General features: G+C 36.5%; 2 protein-coding genes across 2 annotated transcripts; one reads left to right on the forward strand and one right to left on the reverse strand.

The window, feature by feature from the left end:
* Window positions 1-274: 274 nt before the first annotated feature.
* Window positions 275-4,145, forward strand: prok2 (prokineticin 2; the record flags this gene model as incomplete). The annotated part of the gene is made up of 3 exons (XM_081380584.1): window positions 275-346; window positions 3,296-3,421; window positions 3,503-4,145. The coding sequence occupies 3 exons, from the start codon at window positions 275-277 to the stop codon at window positions 3,626-3,628; spliced, it is 324 nt and encodes a 107-aa protein (XP_081236710.1). The 3' UTR covers window positions 3,629-4,145.
* Window positions 4,146-8,047: 3,902 nt separating this feature from the next.
* Window positions 8,048-9,641, reverse strand: gpr27 (G protein-coupled receptor 27). The gene has a single exon (XM_081380227.1). It carries the CDS (start codon window positions 9,211-9,213, stop codon window positions 8,098-8,100), a length of 1,116 nt encoding a protein of 371 aa, XP_081236353.1. The 5' UTR covers window positions 9,214-9,641; the 3' UTR covers window positions 8,048-8,097.
* Between the last annotated feature and the right edge of the window lie 11,636 nt (window positions 9,642-21,277).

Raw genomic sequence — 21,277 nt, forward strand, 5'->3', positions numbered from 1 at the left:
CTCTCTTTCATACTCCATCTCTTTTGCGTATAAAGACGTGACTCACTGATAACTCTGAATGAAGGACAGTGCTTATAAACCATCCATCCCTCATCAGAACAACTGAGAAGCTGCCTCTTCACATTTTGGAGTATACATACATACTTATACTCACATTTTACATGAAAACCCTTTGTGTCTGTTGGACATTGGCACCTTTTTTTTTTTTTGCGTTTGTAGTGCTTGGATCCCCCTCCCAGGGGAGAAAAACCTGTGACACCAGCGTTTGAAGACCATGACATCCAACATTTCTTTCTTTCTCTGCCTGCTGCTGGTGTCTCTGGGTTCGACTGCAGTCATCACCGGGGTGAGTGACCCTTACAACTTGCAGGGCCAGTCTGGTCAAGTGGATTGAACACTGTAGAACACTATAGAACACGAGCATTAAATTATTTCTTTCGTTTATTCAATCCTAATAGTAACATTGTTTGGAAATCACTGTTTGAGTGTCAAATTTGATTGAATTATACATTTTTATTTGAGGTTTTTCTTTACAATTATTTACTGCATCTATACATTTTAGGTGCCATTGATGAGGTAGTTTTGAGGTAGACCATTTTTTTTCATTAGAACAAATTACAGTATATTTAATTTCTGCAGTGTAGAACTATCATTGGAGTAAAACTGAGGGGAGATTTCTGTTTATTATTCATGTATGTTTGTGTATATATATATATATATATATATATATATATGTGTGTGTGTGTGTGTGTGTGTGTGTGTGTGTGTGTGTGTTTATATGTATATATGTATATATACAGTATATATGTGTATATATATATATATTTGTATGTGTGTGTGTGTATATATATATATATATATATATATATATATATATATATATATATATATATATATATATATATATATATATATATATATATATATATATATATATATATATATAATTTGTTATCGGTTTGATTAGAAAATTTGGCCAATATATTAAAGCCGATGGATGGATGGATGGATGGATGGATGGATGGATGGATGGATGGATGGATGGATGGATGGATGGATGGATGGATGGATGGATGGATGGATGGATGGATGGATGGATGGATGGATAGATAGATAGATAGATAGATAGATAGATAGATAGATAGATAGATAGATAGATAGATAGATAGATAGATAGATAGATAGATAGATAGATAGATAGATAGATAGATAGATAGATAGATAGATAGATAAGTTCTGTTTATGAGTTTGCATACCCCAGAATATGGAAGAAAATGCTGATAATTTTAACAAAATAAGAGGGATCATAAAAATTGCATGTTTCTTTTTTTTTATTTAGCACTGTCCTGAATAAGCAGTTTCACATAACAGTAAACACTAAATGTATACATTATGTATGTTTATATGATTTATTTATTATATTTATTTATTTATTTATTTGTTTGTTTGCTTTTGATTTGTATCTGGTTCAGGGACAATACAGACTGTTGATTTTTTTTATTTTATTCATAATGCTCTTTTTATTTTGTTATGTTAACTTATTAAAAGAAGTCAAGTCATTCGTTGTCATCAAGCCTCAATCTTACAAAAGTTTTACATGTTAATTGAAAAAAAAGAGGATTTGCTGGTCATTATGTATTAATAGAAAAGCAAAAAATGCATGGCAGTTGATTTCATAAAAGGTACAAAACAATTTTTGTTAACATCTTGACTGCCTAGAGAACCTTTCTTAACATAAATTTGACCAAAATCAGTTTGCTAAAGGCTGTTAACTCCAATAGCTGATGTTAGATTGTCATTTAGACAAATCAAAGTTTTGCATTTCACTTTTAACATGGCATGTTTCCAGCTTTTAGTGCACACACAATTCAATAATGTGATGTAATAATAAAACATTAAAAAATTTGAATTTAGATTTATCGGCCAATGTATCGGTTTTTGGCTTTCAAATATAAAGAATTATCCAAAATTTTCATATTGGTGCATCCCTAATATTCATGCATGCATGAAATCGATCGTTCCTTGCCATTGTAAAGTTTAAAGTGGGGGTGAAATGCTCATTTTCACTCAATCTCCTGTTAATCTTGAGTACCTATAGAGTAATATTGCATCCTTCATATCTCCAAAAAGTATTTTGTTTTATTATATTTTTAATTGAAAGATAGGCTGTACCGAGTCTTTCCGGAAAACGGCTGGGGGCGGGCCGTGTGGGCGAAGTTTAGCTGTGCTAACGCGCTGAGCTAGTAACAACACACAGAGACATTTGTTCAACAGTTTTACTCACCGTTCCAACGCACGACCGCGAACCTTTATCATTGTGACTGCTCGATCCTTAAGCATTAGACGATCTGCAAATCCGTCGATCTTTGTTTATAAAACAATCATCGTCGAAATGCAGGGAACAACAGTCTTACACAACTCCGTTTATGCTCAGGAAAACAAACTCCATCCACTGGTCCCTTAACGCTGGGTTCTTTGGGAATCTGTGCAGGGTTGTCTTGCCCTGGCAACCAAAAACACACTTCTTTGGTGACATTGACTTCCCAAAAGCCGGGCAGGGCGCTTTGATGGCGAACTGCTTTCACTCTCTTGCTCTAGTCTACGAGTGCGCGCGCGCCCGCGATCTTACCGGAGAAGTGCCCTTAGGACCCATATAAGGAAATTCCGCTCTATCTTACGTAAGACAGAGCCATACTCGAAAAAAACTTTCCGAAACTTGTGACAAACCGGAAGGAGTATTTTTGGAACAAAAATACTCCTTCAAACGTACAACTTAGTTTTTGAAACTTTGTCCATGTTTAGCATGGGAATCCAACTCTTTACCAGTGTAAAAAACTCAGTATGCATGAAATAGCATTTCACCCCCCCTTTAAACTCACAGAGCATTTCTAGGGTCAGCAAAGATGCCGTGCTGTTTGACAAGAATGTGTTGGGATGCTCAAATGCATTTCCTTCACACCTGTCAGGACAGTAAAAGTCTACAGCGCTCTCAAAATATGCGAGGGTGCTGTCAGAACACCCCAGGCCTAATGGAGATGGAGGCATGGCATTTTCAAACACAATGAGACCATCATCCTACATGGCCTGTCAGGGCAAATCAGTAGCCTGGATCCATGAGAGAAAATCCTATACCACCCATGGGCTTATGCTCACTATACATAGCTTTACAAACACATTATATGGTGGACACACTGAACATTTCATCACTGATATGCTTGCTTACTAGAGTGAAAAGTGGACATGTTGATGTATTTATAATGAGAAAGAGCCCTAAGACCTGTGTGTGTGTGTGTAGGCATGTGAGAAGGACTCTCAGTGTGGAGGTTCCATGTGTTGTGCAGTCAGCCTATGGATCCGGAACCTGCGAATGTGCATCCCAATGGGTCAGAAGGGAGAAGACTGTCATCCAATGAGCCACAAGGTTCATTTCCTCACTTTCCTCCTCACATTCATTATGATTTTTTTATGTTCCTGTTTTTTACAATCTTTGATTTCTATTTAGGTGCCATTTTTTGGGAAGAGACTCCATCATACATGCCCATGTCTGCCCAACCTAGCCTGCATCACCACAGACGATGGCACGTCCAAATGTCTCCCGCCATTTCCTTTCCAGGATCAATACCTGTGATGAAGATGCCTCATCGCTCTATAGCATGCTATGTTTGTATAAAGTGTATAGTTGTAAAAGTGTTTTAGATCTATTTATTGAATGTATTTAATCTTCATGGAAAATGAATAGAAAGTAAGAAAATAGAAATTATAAAAAATAAATTAGCAAATGAGGTCATAAAATGCAAACAGTATTGGCAAAATGTCGAAATATGACCTAAATAATATATTTCCATTGCACAAAGGGTTCTTTTGATTACTAAAATGTTCTTCACAGTAAGAAAATGAAATGGTTCTTCTAAGAACTGTTTGCTGAAAGGTTCTTTGGGGAGCCAAAAATTGTTCTTCTATGTCATCGCTGCAAAAATCCACTTTTGGAAACTTTTTTTTTAAAGTGCCCCTAAGCTTTTTCGAATATCACCTTTCATGCAGTGTGTAATATAGCTGTTTGTGAATGTGAGAGGTCAGGAAAGTTTTAAAGATCAAATTGCACAACAAATAAAGTTCCTAAAAGAAAGAACTGATTCTGAACTACCGAAATGAGTCGTCAGTAATTCCAGTCTCGCTTCCTGTTACATACCTCCGTAATAATGCCAGCCTACGGTCTTCATTGGCTGCCCACGAACAACGTCTACTTTGGCCAGCCCTCAAACGCTGTAGTTGTAGCTGAGGCCTGGAAAAGTTTGGTTTGTGTCGTCAGCATGTCGAGAAGACGCTGTGAATCCACTTTGCAAGCACTTCATGCAATTCTCGCGCTGGAATTGATACAGAAATAAAAATACGCCATCGTTACTGTTTGTATCACTGTGTTTACAAGCACTGAGGAAACCACAGGAGCTGAAATTCAAATATGGTAATAGGTGTTTCGTTTCGTAGACCAATCACAACAGACTGGGCTGTCTGACCAATCAGAGCAGAGTGGGCTTTTGGAAAGGAGGGGTTTAGAGAGACTGAATCTTCGAACGAACCGTTTTAAGACTCTTTGGGAAATGAGATGATGTGCAACGTATATTATGAAAACATTCAAGTATTTTTTTGACTTTGGATGCATGTAAACCTATTGTAGGAGACCTTCAAAACAAAATTAGAAACCTTTAAAATAGCATAATAGGGGCACTAGAGTGTAGTATCAGATTATAATTGTACTTTTATAAATACCATGGTACTAAATGATTACTGTATTTATTTGCCATAGTATTTACATGACACTCCAAGGTACTTCAAATAATAGTGGTATTAGTATGGAACATGTGCAAAATATGCATGTTTGAAAATGCAATCATTTGCAATATTCTTTTTTTTTTTTTGGTGCATTTATCTTGCTATTTCACAGTAAATATAATGCAAATCAAATAACAATGAATATCTATTTAATTCCTGCTATCACAAATAACTCTATTTAAAATAGCTATTCAACTGGTTTAAGTATCCAAATACTCCGTGGCATTTTGTGTAGATTAGTGTTTGAGCTTATAGAGGATGTGTCAAAGCTCGGGCAGTACTATTCTTAAAATGCTTACTCTAGTATTCCTCACTTCAGTGTGTCATTGTGAAGGAAGTGTCCTGGGAATGGGGCCACTGTCACTTTATTTACTCTCCATTGCAGCACTGAAGAACACTGAGTGCTGGAGCTGGAGCGCTGTGTAAAGCTATTGTGTCTTTGTTAAATAACAGACACACTTACAGAACAAATATAAAGAAAACTCTTCTGTAAGTTTTAAATGGGCTTTCCCTTTTGAAGAACCCTTTAAGTCCACTAAGGTCCATTTGCTTGAACAAAATAAAGTGTGCGTCGCATCCATAAATTGGAGAGAAGTTACACTGCGCTGTTGCATGGATAAAATATTCATGGCCTGCTTTTCAAGTAAATATGTCTTTCCATCAGACTATAACCGCTGTTTTAATGCACTAGATGGAAGGAGTCCAAAAAGAAGGCAATATGTATGGTGCATCTTACACAAGAGGGGAATGCAGGGCAAATAGAAATGCTTTTTTGTTAAAGCAAATGCCTTGGTCTATATGTTTTCCCTTGGGCGGTGCAGCCACCATTCTGATCAGCATGGCAAGACAGAAACTGCTCTAAAAACAGTTTGTTCATATATAATATGGTTGTGTTAACAGCTCAGCAGATTGTGGCCTATTTCTATCTCTCCTCTGGGTCTTCCATAGATGGCAAAGGCCATTTAAATAAAACACTCCAATTAGCCGATGGAGCTTTTCATTCTATTGCTACATGTATGTAGAACGATCACAACATGAGTCAACAATGAGCAGTTTGTGTTTCTTTCTCAATGACATTTTCATGTTAGGATGACAAGAAAGGCTCTAAGAGGGAAAATTTAAAGGGATAGTGCACCAAAAAATGACTCACCTTCATGTCATTCCAAACCTGTATGACTTTTATCCTTCTGTGGAACACAAAAGAAGATATTTTGATTGACTGAATATTAAAATTGGTGAGAGATTTATCAAAGAAGAAAGTCATACAGGTTTGGAACAACAGTGATTTCTTTTAAATTATCCTGTTAAATGTATGTTTTTCCCTCACTGCAAAAAGAAAAAAAATATATATATGATCAAGAAATGTCAACAAATGTTTTTACATTGCTTTAACTCATCAAAACAATTTTCAACCTTTTTATAAGTTATACAAGATTCATCGCGTTTTTTAAGTCCGTTTAATGCAATTTAAGTTGAAATGACTTATACATCCAATTTGATTGTACTTAAAAAATTAAGGCAGCAACTTTTTTTTTACAGTGGTTAGAATTCTTATGTAAATACTCAGGATTGGACGGGATGTAATGTAAAAATGTAAGAAAAAAACAATACTTGACTGCTAACCTAAATATTAAGGGCAACACGTCATCTTCATGTCTGTGGTGTTTATGGCCTTGTCTCTTTCTGATCCCTTTTTTTAAACAGAATTGTTTTCCCTCTTCAGGTATTTCCTGCTTTCATGTATAAAGCAGCTCTCTGGGATGCACTGTTTACATTTATTGAAGACAAATGATCTTATTTCACATTCATTTCATTCATTCTGTCAGTGCAACGCACCAGATGACACAAGGAGGGGAGGTTCAGGAAAAAAGGGCTCTGTATTATATAACTGTCTGTAGGAAGGGTGGGGGGATGGAAACGCAGCCAAAAAAATTCTCCCTGGATGAGTGTGTCTGAAACATCACATTACGGCTTGGGTGTTTTTTTCCCCTCACAACATCTAATGAGATGGAGGCTTAGCACAATATGTACAAAAAGCACATGTTTTGCAGTACGTCAGTTTAGTCTGACATGCCAACAAAATCCCCTCTTAAAGCCTTGTTGGCCTTTTGCTTGCATTTGTCCTCAAATTTGAATCATGTATTGCTTTAGCACACCAACACAGTACATTTATAATCATTTATTTTAATTAAAATACAAACCATGGTCTCCTCAACACTGACCCATCAGCCAAATTTGCATGTGTCCACTGAAAACTATTTTCCGGTATTTAAAGTGACTGTGAGAGGGACTTGATTTATTCACATTTAGTCCGTGTGATTGTAAAAAACCACTGGCCGTTTTGTTCACACAAAAAGTCATAGCAAATATATTACATATCAGTTATAAAGAGTTCCAGAATATAAATAAATCATCTTTTTACATTATTTACATCGATATGTGGATTGCATAAATGTGGATATGGATCATCTGATATGCAACGTTGGTCTTTTTCACCTGTTACTGAAAGAAAAGATCACATGCTACAGTGGCCCCCCCCCCAAAAAAAAAGTATCAGGATATGTATTATGCCATTGCATTAGATACCAAAATATCAAGTGGCATTCATTTAATAAAAAAGAAAAGCACATTAATGCAACAAAATTCAACTGGGTTTAAATAGGGGAGACTGGAGAGTGTTTTAACACAGAGTGAGTTTAACCAATCAGAAATGAGCTCACTATTTTACATGATATTATACCATTCAAAAATATGGATGATTTAGACATTTATGTTTATATTTTATGTATTTGTATATATTAATATTTGATTATATTTTATATTTCATTGTTTTTCTGTATGACAATTATAAGTTTTTGAAAATATATGATATAAATATTTCCCCTTTGTTTCCCTTTTTGTATCGAAATGGATTTGGCAGTTAGTGATGGGGGTGGCATAATCATGATTTAAAGAAATATATCTGATTACCACAAGAAATTAATGCATAAAAGTTAAAACATACTACATTATTTATATTAATGTTACACCCATTCCCAGTAGAAGGGTGGCTTGTTAAAGCTGTAGTCAAGTAAAGTTTGTACTTGACATGAATACTGTTTAGGGAGAAGTATTAGAATAATAAACTGCTTTAATTTGAAGAAGACAAATATGGGAATATTATAATCAAAAATATGACGTTTAAACACTCCTCGGTCTCACTACTTTTTGGGGCCACTGAATGTCGACGAGCAGGCAGAGCCGGTGAAAACAAGTGAGTAGAACACTTCAAATCACACAGTAGGGCTCCATGGGTGTTTGTGTAGTCAGGCAACACGGCAAACAGGCTTTGAATCTCATCCTCAACTCCTTATTGAATATGAAACATATGATGGGATTCGCCCCCGCTTGGGCGAACGTCAACCACACGGCCGCGGTCAGGAACACCTGAGGAAGCGCGTTTCCCTTCACAAACACCCGGATGTAGCACGAGACAATGTAGGGCGCCCAGAACAGCAGAAACGCCAGCGTTATCATGTAATACATCTTTCCTATCCGTTTCTCCATCTTGAACTCGTCCAGCACGAGCAGCCTCCGGTTGGCGTTGTGTGACGCTTGTCTGATGCCCACCAACGTCGGCGGCGTCGGACCGCGTCCAAACCCCGCGATCCAGTTGGCAGCGGCCTGGCCCGTCGCGCCAGGTCCGTGAAAGGTCCAGTTCTGGCTGATAGCAGGAACCAGCTGCGCGGGTTTCATTTTACGGTGGTCGTAAACAAAACACAGCATTTTGACATACACGACGTGCGTCGTGGCCACAATCACAGCCAGCATGAGCATGAAGCCCAGCGTGTCGTTGGCTTTCACGTATCTGTGCTCGAATACGCACTGCTCTTCCTCGCGAATAAATTTGTAGGTCCCGACATCGAAGACGGGTGGAAACGCCATGGCGACTGAAAGCGTCCACACCATACATATCACCGCGACGCATGTCCATAGCGTCATGCGTTTGGAGTAGAACCTGTGGTGCGCGATGGCCATGTAGCGCGTAACGCTGACGCAGAACAGAAGAAACGCGATGTGGAAGCAGAACAAGACGGCCATGAACGCAATGATCTTGCAGCTGAGGATGCTGTAGCTCCATAGGGAGCCGCTGTTGATGGAGATCATCACGAACGGGAAGCACACAGCCGAGCGGATGATGTCTGCGACGCACAGGTCGAGGAGGAAGTAATATGGAGCCTTGTGGAGCGAGCTGTCTTTCAGCACCAGCGCGGAGAGCACGGTGTTCCCGAGCAGACTGATGCAGGTGATGAGCCCCAAAGACGCCAGTTTGACCGCAGACGCAGTGATGGCATAATTCTGGAGCGAGGGGATGCTTCCCCCTGGATCACTTGTGTTCGCCATCTGTGCAAGCACAACCCAGCCTGGGCTTTGTAATCCGACATTAAGCAGTCCTGGTCCCCCAGTTTGATGTACAAAATATCAGCCGTTAACAATCAGTTGAGTCTTTTATATGCCCATACCTCTAGCCGTTCGGAGATCCAAGACATCGTTTTGTTCATGTCAGCAACGCACGATTCTTCATTCTTCAAACCAGATGCTGGGTAATCCATTATTTGTTGAAGAAAAGACACCCTAATGAACACGTATCCTTCTCACTCTCCATTGATCCGACGATCTGAAAATCGCGCTCGTGTAGGCCGAAAACAACCCAAGACGCTTCATCGAAATATTATTTTTGAATAAACAACAGCCCGCATAGGCTACGTACGCATCCAGTCTATTGTGGAGATCGCGGCGGAGCATGTAGTCGTCTTGTCTGGTGCGTTCTTGTTTTAGGGGTGATGAAGGGGGGAGTATAATGGGAATCTCCGATGACAGCAACGGTGGGTCCGTCTGGAGAGCGGTGCGATTCTGACACAGTCTACACTGGAAGCAGCCGATGACGCCTCGCGACGCGTCGCGCCGCAACGGCTCGAGGCTGTCTACACTGAAGCCGCACGTCATCTTGGGACGCTCGCTAACGCGGGCCAATCAGCTGTTAGCTCGATGACTTCGACAACAGTTAAATAGATGAATCCATCTTTACATAATATGGAATGATATTCCGGACATTATTCAAAAGGAATTGCAAATTGTATTTGCAATTGCGTTTTCAAATTGTGGACGCATAAAATGTGACATAATCCAAACGCAAATGCAAATCGCGCATTAACGTTTGCATTTTCGTTTAAGCGAACGCACAGTGACTGCCAAATTTAAAATGGAAATGCAAAGTCCGTTTGCAACTGTGTTTCCCATATCTAACGAGTCTTGACCCTGTCATATTTAAATAGCAATTTCAATTACCAAGTCTGCTTTTTCACTTTCTCAGCGTCGCGTATGTAGCCAGCCAAAACTCAAATGAAATCGCAATTCCCTTAGTATTTCCATTTCCGATGCCTTACACAGAAACCTGTCAATCAGCGTCAAGGGTGGGATTATGCTATGGGGCGTGTTCGTGTTGGGACGTGACGTCACTCACAGTCGACGGTTAAGAGGTGATGCCCTGAACAGACAGACGCCGATTTAAGGTAGTTGGTGAAATTGTGGAGGACCTGATGCTCGCGCAGCAAGTTGATGACAGTACATCCTCTACAGATGTAGGTAATGTAACAAAAGTCACAAAATTCCATGACACTGAGATAAAGATTTGGTTTTGGTTTAGTTTAAAATGAATATTTCTTAAACCATCATGTTGTCTTTGGGTTCTGTTTGGATCTCATTTGATATTTCCCCCCCATTCAAAAAAACATATCTCCCTTATCTCAGTGTCATGGAATTTTGTGACTTTAGTTACATTATTTGTCTAAACACACAAAAAAACCTGGGTTTGATTTAATTGGTCTGAAAGTAGCCTATGTATAATTTTGTTTTTGTCCATTTCACAGTTGAGATTAATTTAAAATGATTAAATCCCACATAAATCTAAACAAATAGACTACACCATAAATGTAAAGTGGAACAAACATTCTCTCTCTCTCTCACACACACACACACACACACACACACACACACACACACACACACACACCAGCCGCGGCGCTACATTTTAGGTCCGGGCCCATCCATTTCTACTATGGTTTTGTACGTTTCTTCATTCGGATCTATTTGCGATCCATTCAATTCTAAACAACGCAGTTTACATGCTTTGTCCTTGTTACATTATTCATTAAGTGATAATAATAATTAGTGATAATAATAATTAGTGATAATAATTATCAGTGAACTTGATAAATGTTGCAGATATGTTTTACTATGCATGCAAACAAATGCCTTTCAACTTATGCGTGCAAAATTCAGAATAAAATGAATGTGCAGCAATTTGTACAAATAGAGAGTCTGTACTATACATGTTGTAGCCATTAAATAAGCTCATTTAGTTTCATATTTGTTAAAATATTATAATGTTATTTTTTCATCTATGTTGATTATGAAAAGTGAACCGCACGAGTAAGATAGGATGCGCAATATATCGAGAGATGTGGGTCAGACATGATTTTGACCACTTTTTGTTTTGTAGAAATTGTATCTTAATTTTAATATATTTTTTTATCAACCAGTAATTTTTTATTGCCTGGATTTAATAAATTAAAAAGGAAATATAGCAGACAATAAAATCATTGAGGCGCCCGCGCGGTCATTGCATTGCTCGTGAACAGGAGCGCATCTCATCCTAACTTAACGAAACTCAACGTATGCCTCACAGACATGAAATATATCTTAAGAAAGCCCAAAATGTATTTTTAACAATTTAAAACGAAAAGAAAAAGGCTAATCTCTGATTATGTAATCCATGATGTGCATTTCTCTCTATAGGCGCGTTCACTATATGGAGATGACGATCGTCAACTTCATCTTTACAGCTGTTGTTGCTGTTAATAAACTAAAAAAAATAATAGGCCTATAATTTTATTAAACAATAAATTAAATTAAACTGTAATTGTCTTAAAAAAGCAGCAAAAAAAAAAATTTTTTTTAAACCTATGCTAACTACGCATTAAATTCAGGTATAGTTAGTCGCTGTCCTCGGTGCCGCAGAAAAGCACTGAAACGGAGATGAAGGGGAACCCGTTTTTTGTTTTTGGCTTATTTTAACTGGCCCATCCAGTTTTCTGGAGGCCCACCTACAATCAAAATCCTGCGCCGCTAGTGACACACACACACACACACACACACACACACACACACACACAGGTTTAACTGCAACAGACAGCATTTTTATTGAATTATTTCGCAAATTGAGAACACTTATTTGAAGGGGTGAGACCTAGCACCGACACTCATCTCTTGTGCTATGTCCAGTAAAGGACGTCCAGGTTCTTTAGTTGTCCTGTCCTTCACAAAAAGCCTATTATTAGCTACTTCACTGAGGTTGGCGAAGACAACATTAGGCTACTGATGTTGATGTTGGTCAAGGCCACGAAAACATTTAACTTATCCAAAATGAAATGGCTTCTGAGTAAGAGGACATCTGTAGAGGATGTACTGTCATCAACTTGCTGCGAGCATCATAAGGTCCTCCACAATTTCACCAACTAGCATTGTTTAAAATAAATCGGCGTCTGTCTGTTCAGGGCATCACCTCTTAACCGTCGACTGTGAGTGACGTCACGTCCCAACACGAACACGCCCCATAGCATAATCCCACCCTTGACGCTGATTGACAGGTTTCTGTGTAAGGCATCGGAAATGGAAATACTAAGGGAATTGCGATTTCTTTTGAGTTTTGGCTGGCTACATACGCGACGCTGAGAAAGTGAAAAAGCAGACGTGGTAATTGAAATTGCTATTTAAATATGACAGGGTCAAGACTCGTAAGATATGGGAAACACAGTTGCAAACGGACTTTGCATTTCCATTTTAAATTTGGCAGTCACTGTGCGTTCGCTTAAACGAAAATGCAAACGGTAATGCGCGATTTGCATTTGCGTTTGGATTATGTCACATTTTATGCGTGCACAATTTGAAAACGCAATTGCAAATACAATTTGCAATTCCTTTTGAAAAATGTCCGGAATATAAAGCTACTTTCTATATAACATAAAAGTCTTTGTTATATGCATATCTGTTGCAGTAGGCTACTAAAAATAAATATATATATATATATATTTTTGCAAAATGCTTACTAAAAAATAGTTTGCTACAGATTCATGTGCATAAAAAAGTTAGGAAAAATAGTTGATTTAAATCAGCAAGCTGGATCTCATGAAACGGCCAGTTCTTTAAATATATTAGTGATTCAAATTTATCGCCATCTGAGAAGGGCTGTGGTTTAAAACCACAATCTTAAACCAAGTGGTTCTGCTGACAAACTAGAACTTTTCTCAGAAGAACTATATGTTAAGCTACTTAAGCCATTTTTGCAATTACTTTTAAGAAACGGGTCCCAAGGTCAAATGTAGTGGATGTACGCCTAGAGTAGGCCTATTTACATTACACATAGTTCGCGCTGGCAGTTCATGCACTGTCGTTTAAGGTGGACGGAGCGCTGTCCGTGGTGCTGAATGTTATTATTACTGATACCTGTCAGTCAGCGCGCTGTTGACTTGATAAAGTCACTAAACCTGAGAACAGTAATAGAAAGAAACCATTTGAAGTCACAAGAGAGGGAATATATCAAACAAATGTCCAGGGCAATGTGTGTGCCTGAATCGATGGTACTTTCATTTCCAGGAGAGTCAGTTTTGTGATGAATAGCGTCATCTAGTGTTTAGATATTGTCATGCAACTAAGCATTATTTCAACTATTTCGATAGATACATTGCATAAAATATATCTAATAGCAATCCTGTTAAAACAAAATATTAAACCAAGTGACATTCATTGTAAAGAAAGTGACCCCAAAAATATTTTGACACTTAAATCACACTTTAAAAGCCATTGCATTAGATAAAAAAAAAATATTAAACCAAGTGACATTTATCGTAAAGAAAGACAGGACAAGCACAACATTAAAGCAAAACATTTCTCAATAAATACATATTTAAAACAATATACATATTGTTCAAAATGAATATGGAAAATGTTCTGACACTTTCTGTTGTCAAACATGTAAAATGTCCAGTTCATGCATTGAAGTTGAACCACACCTGGGTTTAACCTAGCAGGGTTTAGGGGCTAAATGACTTCATACACTAATGAATTGAAAAAAATTCAGCAATTTATGACAAAAGGGGGGTAATAATCTATGCTTCTAAACAAATCATTAATCCTGGCCTTGAAATGAAAAGGCAAAACAAAACCACAGACAAAGAACAAACAACCAACAAAAGACAAATACTCATTTGAACAAATTGATCATGTGATCAATTCAGTAATTAAACATCATAACTATTATGAATGTGTGTGCAGATAAATGAGGGGCCCTTCTTCCTGACCAAATGGTATAGTCCAGATTCCTGCTTGAGTGACTTAAAGGTGGAAGGCCCCGTTTTTAACTACAAAAGGACTCCAAAAAGGGAAGTCAGTTCTGAGAAAAACTTAATATATAATTGCAGATGCCACTTGGTCTGAAATGGCATAATGAAATTAAATTCATACATTCATTGTGGCTTAAGTGTGCTTTTTGAGGCACTGTAAAAGCATAAAGTGCCTTCTTTGGATGCAGTTATTAAACACAAATGTTGAACTAGTTTATAAAGATTATGCTTTCTGGTTCACATAAAGCATTTATGGAAACTTGTTTCCGCCAGTAAATATAAAAAATAAAAAAGGTAATTGCGACTTTTTATCTCACAATTCTGACTTTATAACTCGCAATTGTGATGTAAAGATGTAAAATCTGAATTGTGTGGAAAAAAAAGTAAAAGTGGGATAAAAAGATGCAATTATTTTTTGCATTTTTTTATTCCATGGTGGAAACTAGCTTCCATAATAATGACAGGCATCAGGAATTCACTTTTTTTTTCTTTTTTACCTTAATTTGATCATGTGTACCAACTTTGTGATTTGTCTCATAAGTTTGATATTAAATGAACTCACAGTACAGTTAATAGGCTCTTTGTATTAACACTTATGTTCTGTCCATTTTAATAGGTCAAAAGCAAGTACATTTTTAGTTTATGCTTAATGACATTTTCTAGTCTTAATACTTTAACATTATGAAATGATTAAAGTGTCCTCCATCAAACTGTAAAAGGTACATTGCCTATGATCAGAGTCTCAGAGACTGCAGGTATAGGCCTAAAAAACATGAATAAATACAGCATTTTAACAGTTCTCTCAAATATTTGATTTGTTTCATTGTACTTCTCTGCAGTGGTGGACAGTAACAAAGTACATTTTCTTGAGTACTGTACTTAAGTACACTTTTTGAGTATCTGTACTTTACTTGAGTATTATTTTTTCTGGAAACTTTTTACTTTAACTTCACTACATTTGAAAGACAAATATCGTACTTTTTGCTCCACTACATTTCTGTCAAGGTCCTTGAGTAGAAAGTAGCAACGTCAGTCAAGGGATGATTTTGGTTGGAAATGAAAGTCGGATTGATGTCAGAACCCGACGTCGGACAGACGTATGATTTTGGTTGGAAATGAAAGTCAGGGGGTGGGGTTGACGTCAGAACCCGATTGATGTTGGTTTCTGGCGTCAACCTGATTTTCATTTTCAACCACAATACAACGTCTGTCTGACGTTGGAGATTGACATCAACCTGATTTTCATTTTCAACGTTGGGTTTGGTCTTCTAAATGCGAATTTTGTCATTGTTTTGGAGCACACTAGCTTATAGATTAAGGCTAACATATTCATTCTAAAAGCCAAAAAACATTTCATTTATAGATTTTAAATAGGGCAATATTTGAGGGAACAGCCATTTGGGTGTCCGAAACCATTGTGGACATTATTGAGTGCACTTATTCAATCTCACATTCAATCCCACTACTGGAACTGTGTTCTAGAAATAAATTTGATATTGATATGAGGTTATAGGGGCGATTTCGGACAAAACCCATATCTGATTAACATGAATATATTACTATTAGATGTCACCTTTTTTTTTTTGTTGTTACAACGGGGTCCCTTTTCTGCATTGTGTTTTTCCTCAGAAACAGCTTCTTAACTGGTTAACAATCTCTGAAAAGTTGAGATCAATAGATAGTTTCAATAATATCTGCCTAGTTAGACTAGATCAGAGGAACAAAGAAATTAAAGGTGCAGTAAGCAATTTCTGAGAAACACTGTTGATGTCTGAAATCAACCCAATCAATCACACCCTTCCCTTCATTGCTCCGCCCCCAAAACACACAAACACGCAACGCAAGAGTGGATGTCTCTTTATCATAGCTGAAACAAAGCAAAATAATGCTTAAAGTGAAGATGATGAACGGATGACAAGGATGAACAAAAAAAGAACATACAGTATACAAGCGTGTATACAAGCAAGAGTTTGTTGTTAGTCGCCGGCTGCACATTTGGGGCCTGTACCTTGAAGCCGGTTTATGTGGCTAGCCAGTTATGTTTCAGTTTAGTCTTCACCAAACCCTGGGTTTTAAGCACCATGAAAGCTCTCCATGGCTATCCTGCTGCGGGGCAGGTTATGTTCCAGGTAAGAGATCTCAAACTGAAACTGGACCAATCTACTGTGAGCAAAGTGACACATCTCTGATGCAGTAAAGCCACTCCCCCTGTTTCTACTCCAAATTAAAGGTCACTGCAAGACAACATCTTCTGGCTTTCTAATTTTGTATGGTTTAGATATTATTTATGTAATTATTATACCCTTAATCCATTATATATGTACAATTTTAGTTTATCAATTATTATTAAGCACATAGTTTAAATGAATAAAGTTAACATAGCCTAAATAAGATTTAGAATCAATAGATAAAGCTATAAAAATGACTACATGTGAGCTTAAATGTTCAATTCTCTCTATACCAACTTTATAAACTAACTATTACTTACACTAGTATTGCAAGATATTTTCTTGTAGTTGTCCTCTTTCATAGCTCTTTTCTTATATTTTTCAATCTCGTAATATTCTGCAGAAGAGCGAAGTGAATCTCAGTTTCACTGTTCCTCAGCATGTGATTGGCTGTTCTCTACTGATGTCACACCTATAAACTCCTAAACTCAGCTTCAAAGCCTGAGCTGACAGAAAAAGTTGATGATCAACGTCATGGTACCAACAAAGCTTGACTGGATTGGTTTGGTTTTGTCATCTCGGAACTAATCCTAACCCTGAGTTTGTTCAACTACCATCATGGAACAGGGCCCAGTGACAAACATTGACACTCAAAACTATCCTGTTACCAGTGTTGGGCAAGCTCCTTGGAAAAAATAGTGAGCTAAGCTAGCAGTTACTCTACATTAAATGTAGCTTCACTACACTGAAGCTACCACACTGGGAAATGTAGCAAGCAGCAATATGGCAAAAGTAGTTTAGACATACATCTAAGCTATTTTTTAAAAATTCATTTTTATATTGAACCAACTTAATTCCATGTCAATGCTATCTCAGTGATCAATAAAACCATCAGTCAAGCAGATAGGCAGGCATAATTTGTCAGTTCAATTGTTTATTCAACAACCAAACCAATTTGGCAACAAAAAACAAAACCATAACTATATAAAACCATACAACTATATAAAACTATAACAAAACCAGGTTTTGAGAGTGTGTGCATCTTTCCATTAAGTAAATTTCTCACGTGTCAGCCCAAGGATTGAAATTGGTATGTGATGTTATTTTTTTTTACTCCCATTTTAATGATTAAATTTTTGTAATCACATAGCATGTCTAATTAATTGAAATCATGAAACTTATATAATTTAACAATAATTTATTAAAGATTTAAAAAACAAATTTAATACATTTTTTTTTTCTTGATTGCATTTTAATGGTTTAATTAAATTGTAATAACCAATGATTTAAAATGTAATGATTTAAGCAGAACTTTCTTCAAAGGTTAAACCAACCTTTTATTTCGACGGGTTACCGTGTACTGTAGACCTTTGAGTCTCTCTCTGTGTTTTTATGATATGACGATAGTTTTTCTCAAATCAAGCTAAAATGCTGCTGAAGTGACTCTGTAGATGAAGTTCATGCATTCATGTCCTCATATAGACTGAAAACATCGCAAGCGTGCCTCAGTGTGTGTGTGGTAAATTAGTTAAACCGCGCGTCTGCGCCATTTATTCACACACGCAGAACATGCACGATTCCTATTTAAATAGTCTTTATGTGGTTTACTATTCACAGACACTAATCTATATCACGATTTTATTTAAGTTTAGTGACCTACTTTTCATCCAAGATCTGAGAAATTCCGTGAAATTCCGCGTTATAGTAGGTAAATTCCGTTTTTGGGTGATTCTTAGACTATGGGCACTTTTATGTTCTTTGGTCATATTTAAAAAAAAAAAAAAACATATAATTTCTTTCTTTGTCAAACTAACAATAAAACCACCTTAAATTTTTTTTAAGTTTTGCATTGCATTGCGGGAATGAAATCATATGGCCCTATGTTTCCCAATGCCAACCGCCGTAAAACATGAAAAGGAAGAGGAAGAAGAAGATTTGAGCTTGAGCTTTAGAGATGCTTGGGAAAATGTAGCTTGTGTGGACGCTACCGCACTACTTGATCAAAAAAAGAGCTTCGCTACTGAAAAGCTATTTGATTCAGAAAACAGCGACGCTACCACCACGCTACTGAGAAATGTAGTTAAATAGTAGCGCAACTACTTTTAGCGACGCTACTGCCCAACACTGCCTGTTGTTAGGCTACTATAGCTAACATTACAACAACAGCATATCTTGGTTCTGTGAAACATAGCAAAACCAATGTTACTCATGAATAGAGCAGAAACAGCGAACATTTTGTGTTCGTTTTCAGGATTTCCCCCTTCGGACTCTCCAGCGCTGGACAGCTTGGAAACCTAAAGCTCTTGCCTGATCATAAACCTTCTTTTTCCAGTGATATTCCTCAGAACTTTTCTTTTTTGTAATATCTCTCAGCCATCTGTCTTTACAGTCTTTCTTTAAATCTCCCTCTTGCTCACTCGCTCTTTTCCCTCATCATGTGTGGACACGCCCCCTAGTGCTGATTGGCTACAGTGTTGTGGCGCTCGGTCTGATCCACTTTCAATTTCTCAGAAATCACTTACTGCACCTTAACCCTTTAAAGTAAAGAAGTTAATTTTGGAATTATTATTAATATATTTTATCAGACAGCATTGAAGTCTTTGAGACTCCAAAGATAAGGGTGAAAAGTGAAGTCAGTCTCAGCAGAAGATTAATGAATAAATGAAAGGATTCCGTCATGATAGGCTACGTGTATGTGAACACATAAACTTTGTCTTTATGTGGTTATATGTTTTCCTTCACTGTTGTGTCACAGGTTTTATTTATTTATTTGATTTTGGCTCCACCTTGTGGTCTTTGTCGGAATGAACGTGACATCTTTGGGCAGTTCTAAATAAATAATTAAATAAATAACTGGTTACAGTATAAAAACATTTCCCCTAATATGGCTATATACATTTTGACCTAAAATGTTGTTTGTTGTTGGTACAATACAACTGTTTTCTGTGTAATGTTAATTGATAATTGTCATTCATTCCGTTAAATGTCAATATGATTGAGAGTTAAATACTTAATAACTAATAATGCTTAATAATAAATACTTAATAAATTAGATTTTAGGTGTATTTTTGATTATATTCATGGTTTTCATTGCCATTAACTTAGCATGCTAACAGGAATGCTCTTTTTATGCTCTGCATTCTTATTAAAGATAATAATAATAATAAAAAAGTCATCTTATTGTTCAAAGGTCATGAAAATATGTGAAATTGTCCTACCTGTGTCATGTCAGAAGGAGATAAAGGGCTCTTTGTTTTTTTCTACAATAGGCAAATATAAGCTATTGTTCCTTTGTGTCTCGGGGACGGATAACGCTTGTGAGCCTTAAGAAGGACAGAGTCCTCTCGTTTCATTTGCTTAATTACCTAATTAACACAACTCTAATTACTCCCTTTTTGAGCATGAGTGCATATTGAGAAGATGTTACATAACGTATAGTAATCCTCAATTAATTTGTTTTAGAGTGCCACTTTATCACAACAAGACCTAATCCACAAGGGCATCAGTCATGCCAAATCTACATGATGTCAATACGATCCGAACAAAATAGGCTTACTTTTATTTTCGTTTTGGGAAACACGCTACAACATGTCAGTCTTGAGAAAACGGCCTGGATTTTTCTGGAACCATCTGGAATATGTATTAAAGTTGTGTTTTATTATAGTGGTGACCTTTTAACCTTAACGGGGAATGTTATTTACTCTATACTACTATATAAAAGGTTAGAGAAATTCACATAGACAAATTATTTCAAAGTCAAATAAAGGTGTACAGATAAAATATAATGTGTTATTTTATAGTGTGGTGTCATCAGTAATAATGAGTCCATGCATTCATGACTGTACTAAGTTAATGAAATGAAATCAAAAAATCTATTTGACCTAAATAATTTGGATAAGCATTAAAAAGGTGAAAAGAAAGAGGCTAAATTAATTAATAAATTACATTTTTTAAGTATATTAAAGTAAAAAACTGTTCTTTTAATGTAATAATAGTTCATAATATGGTTTTACTGTATTTTTGATTAAATAAATGCAGCCTTGGTGAGCATAAGATACTTCTTTCGAAAGCATTTTTTTTATGTTTCCAAACTTTTGCATACTGTATCTTCATCTTTTAATGTTTTTTTTTTTCTTTTCTTTTTTTTTTGTAAGTCAGAAGATTTCTGTCTCTTTCTTGAAAGTATTCTTTGTTACTGGACACAAAGTAGAAAAATAAGTCAAAATGGAGTATTTCTCCATGAAGGGTGTGTCTGTGATGGATGTATCCGTCTCATGCCTGCAGGCGTGCAGTTTTTCTGGATAAGAATATAGGCCAGTGACGCCCCTTGACATTAGATTTCATACCATTAGTAATATGTCCTGGGACAAAGCATTGTAATGCATCTCCTTGTGCTCTGCAAATGTCAAAACAGTGTTTATGAGGTACATTTGATTTTTGGAGAATTCTTCAGATGACAAGAAATGTTATTCCAACAATCAATTTAATAAAATAGATTTTAAAATATATCTGAGAAATAAAGGTAGCTCTGGAATGTACATGTTTTGCTACAGGGTTATTATCGTTATCTAAAACTAAAAAATATATATATTTCTGTTAATTGAAACAAAGCTGAAATAAAATAAAATATAAATATTATTTGAAAAACTTAAACTAAATGAAAATTAGAAATTAGGAAGTAAGTTTAAGTTGAAGCACTAAAAGTATTAACTGAAATAAATCAAAACTAAAACTGAGATAAATAAATAACGCTACAGTAGATAGCAAAGTTATGAAATGAAAAGAATGACAAAAGCACACAACGAAATTAATTAAAATTAACTGGAAAACTCCAAATAT

This window comes from Scardinius erythrophthalmus (assembly GCF_964197995.2).
Source record: "Scardinius erythrophthalmus genome assembly, chromosome: 12".
Taxonomy (NCBI): domain Eukaryota; kingdom Metazoa; phylum Chordata; class Actinopteri; order Cypriniformes; family Leuciscidae; genus Scardinius; species Scardinius erythrophthalmus.